Source organism: Pyxicephalus adspersus, chromosome 8 (genome assembly GCF_032062135.1).
Source record: "Pyxicephalus adspersus chromosome 8, UCB_Pads_2.0, whole genome shotgun sequence".
Classification (NCBI taxonomy): domain Eukaryota; kingdom Metazoa; phylum Chordata; class Amphibia; order Anura; family Pyxicephalidae; genus Pyxicephalus; species Pyxicephalus adspersus.
Genome location: NC_092865.1, coordinates 67,666,939 through 67,673,750, shown reverse-complemented (window position 1 = coordinate 67,673,750; position 6,812 = coordinate 67,666,939). Strand labels below are relative to the sequence as shown.

Genomic DNA, 6,812 nt, shown 5'->3' with positions numbered 1-6,812 from the left:
TTTTTTTTTTTCAAAAAAAAAAAAAAAAAAAAGTCAAGTCATTCTTTTGTCGTTCTCTAGCATTTTTTGATAAATGTGTCTATGCATAGGATAACTGTATTTGGATCATTATTCATACTGTTTCATTGCAATGATAATTTTACAGGAAGAAGTGTTTCCATACCCAGAGATCAGTAAAGATGAGTTGGAAGAAATTACTCAGCTTGTAGGCCCGGTGGAGAAGTTCTTCAGTGAAGAAGGTGAGATTACACTATTCAAAAAGCATTGAATTTGAGTCTGGCAGATGAAAAGTGCTATATAACCTCATTGTTGTAAAGTGTTTACATAATTCTGGTCACAATGAGGCTCCTGAGGTTAGGAGATTTCTGCTAAAAACTGTACAGTGTGTCTCCTCCATATTTATTTGACTCATGAGATGAATCATGCTGAAGCATATCTTTTTATGGTAGCTGTGACAGCATAATAGCAGGCGTTTTGAAAATGGCATACACTAGCAAATGCACGCTAGGGTGAATATTATGTTCATCATTTTGCTGACTTTTGACATTTGGCAATGCGCACAAGCTTTAGCAAACCTTTATTTTTTTTAGGTGCTTTAACATTAACTTTTTTAACACAGTGTAACCAAATCAATCTTAAAGTCGACCTATTTTCAAATCTTTATTGCCTAATTGTACTTTCACTCAATATAGACAAATTTCTAGTGTGGGAGTACAAAACTTTTTCATTGTCATATGTTTATTGTACTTTCATTTAAATTCCAGATGTGTAAAATCATTTCCCATGTTGCAGATAAGACCTATTTTTGTGTGCAAACCTTCCATTTTTAAATGATTTTAATAGATGGTCCTTGTTTCAGAACCAAGTTCCCTCCATTCCCCTTTTAGTAAATGCTGTGACAATTTTTAGATGAATATATACAACGCTATAAAAAATGTATTTAAAAATTAAATAGTGTCATTTTATACATACTTTGATCTAACAAAAAAGTGTCCTGATTGCTTCTCCAGAAGTTGGGAGGGATGTGTGAGCTAAAGTCTCTTTGCAGCCAACAGACACGCCATTCTCCAGTTATACCTAGAGCTTTCTAGTCCGCAGGGGTGTAATCTGCTGATAGCAGAGCTAGGCTGGCTTTGTGGTGGTGGGAAAAATGGTTTGGACTTTTTTCACACAGAACACAATAGGCTTATCTGCAACCTTCTGCTCCAGGTAAGGGATTTTACATTGGTTCTGGGGCTTAAAGTGGAACAATGGAAGGCAATGGCCTTCAGTAAAAAAAAAAAATAAACTTACCTGCCTATTCATAGTTTAACTACACTCATTTGTACTTGCTCCATTGCGGGACCACCATCCTCACCTGTCCTCTTCTAGGTTCAGGATCTGTGGGCCAACTTGTCTGACTTAAGGCAGGAATAGAATAAATCCTACACACGTGTACAGGAGTTCTCATTTTTGGCATACCCGGGAGTATGCTAGGATGCCCAGCATCATACAATCACTGTACAATAAAGAAAACATTGCAAACAGATTGGTAAAGCTAGGTACACACTTCCAATAATTATCGTGGGAAAACAAATCATCATTGATTATGCACTATTATATTTGAACAATCATATTGTGCACAACTCTGTACATGCTTTAACGATATGATCGTTCAAATATAATCCACCAAATCCACCAATAATGTACACACGCTAGATACAATCGTTTGAAAGATGTAGGAACTGACATGCACGATCACTGAACGACCGTACACACTATACATAGTGAACGATCGTTGGCCAATCAGATCTGCCGTGACGATCGCTTATTTCCAATGACAATCCTGGTTCGTCTGCGTCTTTGGCCCCTTTTTTTGTGAACACTTTTGGGCTGATCGTTCGTTTCCAACTAATTATTGGAAGTGTGTACGCAGCTTAAGGTATGGTACAAGACTGCTTCCTGTTGCAGTATTTATTACTGTATACATGTTTATACAATGTTTTTTTAAAATGCGACATTAAATAGTTTAATATATTTTGAATCGAGTAAAAGTGAGCCAGTTAGAAGAGCTTTGTGCTTCAAGAAATGACTGCTGTGTGAATGTGAGAGAGTCCTTGTGGTCCAGACTGTGAGTTACAGGACAGATAATTGTTTGTTGTATTATCCTCTGCCACTCAGGATTATCCCTCTCTTCCTGATGGCTTCATCTCTCGCTTGCTGATTGCCTGCCTGCTATCTTGAAAGCAGTAAAATAGAGGAAAACTACTGTATGCCATAAAGTTGTTTTCCGTGTACATTGTACTATGACAGGATCACATTGTCACCCGTGTGTTTAGACAGGACTTTACCTCTTACTAGATATGAAAAATATTTATCCCAGTGCTTACAGATATTTGAAAAACAAAAGTATTGTAAAATAAACAAGAATCCTAAGCATTATTCCTCTAGTCCTTTTTTGTATAGTAATATGGGAAGCAGAAGGCCACTGTTCAGTAAAGATGGTGTGACAGTATTGATTTTGTTTAAAAGTGTATATACTGACCTTTTCTAATATAAAAGAAACAATGTCACCCTGTCAATGCAGGACAAAGGGACCGAATCTTTGCAAATGATACCCCCTGACTCCCATATACTGTACCCCAGTGGTCCCCAACCTTTTGGACGTCACGGACCACTAAATTTACAGACTCAGGACCATGCATGCGTGGGGAGCTGCGTGTCACCCAAAGAAACTTCCCCTAGAGTGACGTCATGATGGCAGAACCCGGCCACTCTCTCATGGCAGGTCTGAGCAAGAGACACAACCCTCCCACCTCCCTGAGCCTGCCATTTATGAGACATGGTCCGCGACTTTGACCAATGAGCCCGAGGACCACAGGTTGGGGGACTGCTGCTGTACCCTACTTCTGTAGGAGCTGGCTAGAAGGAGCAAGTGCCCAGGCCTAGCAGCATATCAGTAGGCCTCTGGACTGTCACATGGTCTTGGAATTGGGAACTTGCTTCTTCCCCTTGATTGCCTAAGCCAGGGGTGGCCAAACTTTTTAGTCAGGGGCCACAATCTGAAAAAAACTTTGCCAGAAGGGCCGGGTCGATGGTAGAGTGGGTGGAGTTATGCCATCATGACGCCCCAGAACATAACATGTCATGATGGCATAACCCCGCCCACTCTCATTGTAGATCTAACCCTGCAATGGGGGGGGGGGGGGGGTTGTGTGCAGTGACACAGCCCGCCCAATATCCCATGGCAGACTCTTATCCGGGGACGTGTTCTGCGGCTCTGGCCGGTGCACCCCACTGGCGGGGTCCTTCTCCTGACCCTGCTCGGGATGCACCAGCCAGAGCCGCGAAACACCCAAAGGGCCAAAGAAACATCCCCATTGGGCCGTAGTTTGCTCATGCCTGGCCTAAGCAGTCCACTTTAGCTATTCTCCAAGGAAGTGCAGATAAGTTGGGTATTTGGGGCCAGGGAATGCCCATTGCAGTGGCTGTGTGAGTGAGCAGCACTTCAAAGAGAGTCCTATTAGCATATGTCACAAATTGGTCTCCACATCAATGTGGTAAAATGACTGAAAGGTAGTGAATTGACTCAGGCACTCCATCTGCTGGCTGAATTAGAAATTATGGAATCTTAGGTGCAGTTAAAATTTTCTTTGCATATTTTACATCCATACACAGCAACTATATACCTTTATTTTAAGTGGAGTAGATTAGCTGGAACATCCTCATGTTACCTTTTAAAATGAACCTTTTCTGGGTTTATAAGAATACAAACTGAGCCTGGTGTTATACATAAAGCATCATAGGGGAACCTAAACACACTTATCTTTTGTTATTTAGTCCACTGCTGATTACTGCTGCTGCTTCCACCATTCCTATGAAAATGGATTTTTCATTTTCAGATTTATTGCATTTATAAGACTGCTATAGCAACTTTTTAAACCAAAGACATATATACAATATTTCATATATGAAGCCAGTGGAAACTACAGAGAGTAAACTGTCTGTGCAGCCAGATGCCGAGGATTCATACCAAAGCAAATCAGCGAGTGGGCTGTAAATTCAAAATGTTCAAATGTGCCTGGAGACCTAAACTGCATTATTGTTATTACTATTTGCTGAATGTAATCAATGAACCCTTGTCTTTTGCAGTCGACTCCAAAGCTATTGATCAGAATGCTAAAATTCCTCCTGAGACGTTGAAAGGGCTGAAGGAACTTGGCCTGTTTGGCATGCAGATTCCTGAAGAATATGGTGAGTGATTGGCAGAATATTGGGATATGTTTGAGTGAGTTGAATTATGTAAGCATAACATTTCGCTTGCATTATACCTGGTCTTAAAAAAAAAAAATATATATATATATTTTTAAATGACTAACTCTATCTGAATATAATTACAGAGCTGGGCAGGGCAGTAGAGGTCAAGGCCTGGGTGTGCTGTGCAGCTCCGGTGTCTGGGTCACAGATTTGGATGAACAGGATAATTTTTTTAATTTAATTTTTACATGCATGTAATTCTCAGTAATGATTTTGTCTTTCAGGGGGGCTTGGGCTATCAAACACTATGTATGCCAGACTGGGGGAGATGACCTCATTGGACGGTTCAATCGCTGTTACATTAGCTGCTCACCAGGCTATAGGACTAAAGGTACAGGCTCTTATATTATCACATTCCTGCCTCCAATGTGACTTTTATAGATACTAGACTAGAAAACTGCAAACTAGAAATGTCCATTATGTTGGTAATTACAATAAATAGAATAGGATCAGATATTCCTTGACAGAGGGGTTTCTTTCTCACTTTTTTTTCTTGCAACTTAGATAAAGTATACTTTCTTTTTGTAGGGAAATAGTATTCAGTCATTGATCTGTTGCAGAGATTTCCAGCATGGCTGTGTGATTATCATTTATTTCTGGAAAGCACAATAGATGTTACTTAGACAAATCCAGGTCAATCAGCTAGGCATATATATATATATATATATATATATATATGACAAATAACACATAGACTGTTGATGTTGGCAAGCCCAGAGATAGTTTTCTGATATCTGCTGCTGCTATTATTGTGTTCCTGTAATGTTTAACCTTCATTTTATACAATAAGCATTTTTAACAAAGTTAATTATCCTCTACATTGTCTTCCTACATAACATGGGCAGCTGGTTTTATTATGCTGCATAAACTGGACTTTATTAATTGTGAAGATTTATAGAGCTTTTTTATTTTTATAGGGAATATTGATTGCTGGTAATGATGAGCAGAAAGGGAAATACCTGCCTAAGCTGGCATCCGGAGAACACATTGCTGCTTTTTGCCTTACAGAGCCTGGAAGGTAAATTCACTTTCAATGTACAGTCCATTGTCATCAGACATTATGGGTCCCAAACTCTGTACAAGCTTCAGGGAAAACTGTGAGTTAAGGACATGTGCAAGGAATGCTATTTTTAAGATCTTCAGTAAGCAAACTACTGTTACTGATTGTAAAACTTTTCCCTTTGTTTTCCATGGTGAGTTCCTGACACATAAAATTAATTTTCGTTGTCTTCTGAATTGCAGATTGTTCTATAAAATACACTTGATGCCAAAACCTGAAGCCAACTTTTAAAAGAATCTAGAACATCTGATTCTAAAATCTTCTAAATTTAGATTTGTTTGGATCTGGAAATATGGGTCTATAAATGATCCTATTGGCAGAACAAATATGGAGTTATGATTTTGTATTATTTCTGCCAAAATTGCTTTCAGAGGTTTGTCTGCTTATGTGAATTCTTAGATAGCTCTTCTGGTTGTATGTGGTTTATGCTTTAAATGCGACTGCCCCAAATGAAATATTATTGTATTTCTTTGTGGCGAGGACTGCAACTTCTGCTTTGTCTTGTGAGGATAGAAATATGGCAGATGAAGATAGAATGGAGAATGATTTGAAGGTCTTTATTTGTATCCAGACAGGAAATCATGGTAGGGGTCCCCAATGGGGACAAAAATAGTAGGTAAAAAACTTTATATGTTTTAAAGCCTCATTACTCATCAAACTAGACAATCTCCACCTATTATCATCCTTCCCACTATAGAAAAGATAGTTTGTGTTTTTCAGTACCAGCACCTCTCCAAAATTAGAAATAGTGCACCTAAAGTGGCTGAGCTCGTACTGAGCGGATATTTAACTTGGACCCTTCCATGCTTCCTGCAAGGGCAGAGTAGAAGGGTGGGTAGAAGGCAGCTGCCTTGGGTGCTTCAGCAAGAGGAGGGCACAGAAAGAAACTTTTCAGCCGGCCTTTTCACCCTCCCAATCGCTCAGACACAAAGTAAAACAAAACTTAGTAATGTCATAATTTTATTTAATGAAACTCCTTTTTTTGTGATATTGTTTTTAGGCTCTAGATCAGATTAGGGCTTTCTGGCAGTGGTAACCACACATCAGCAGCTCGTCCACATATGAGCTCATCCTATATGTTGTACTTTCTGCCATATTTATTTGTGTGAGAATCCATTCTGTCACTATTCCATCCCGGTGACAAGTATTCCTGCTATCTGTTGTACAGGGGTTTTGTAATCAATCTATGGGTCTCTTAATGTTGGGATATAAGCAACACAGAGCACACATCTCTGCATCCTTTACAGCCTCGATGTAGCAAAGCAATGTTTGCATTTCTGCATTGATATGTTTAACATTAGAAAAACAACTATGAATACAGATAGAAATAAAAAAGTTCAAATATTAATGCTAAACATTTTTTTGTAAATAAAATTATAAACAAAGAGGAAAAAAACAACAATAATAAGAGGAGATGAGAAAGAAGTAAACTAGGGCTCATTTGAGTAAACTGATG

At 39.0% G+C, this 6,812-nt stretch overlaps 1 protein-coding gene across 1 annotated transcript in view; it reads left to right on the top strand.

Moving 5' to 3' along the window:
• Positions 1-6,812, top strand: part of ACAD9 (acyl-CoA dehydrogenase family member 9) — a 40,302-nt gene that overhangs the window by 12,560 nt on the left and 20,930 nt on the right. Inside the window, exons 2-5 of the mRNA XM_072421232.1 lie at positions 146-239; positions 4,132-4,233; positions 4,521-4,627; positions 5,214-5,314. Of these exons, the coding sequence (XP_072277333.1) occupies positions 146-239; positions 4,132-4,233; positions 4,521-4,627; positions 5,214-5,314 (404 nt within the window). The remainder of the gene's footprint in view (positions 1-145; positions 240-4,131; positions 4,234-4,520; positions 4,628-5,213; positions 5,315-6,812) is intronic.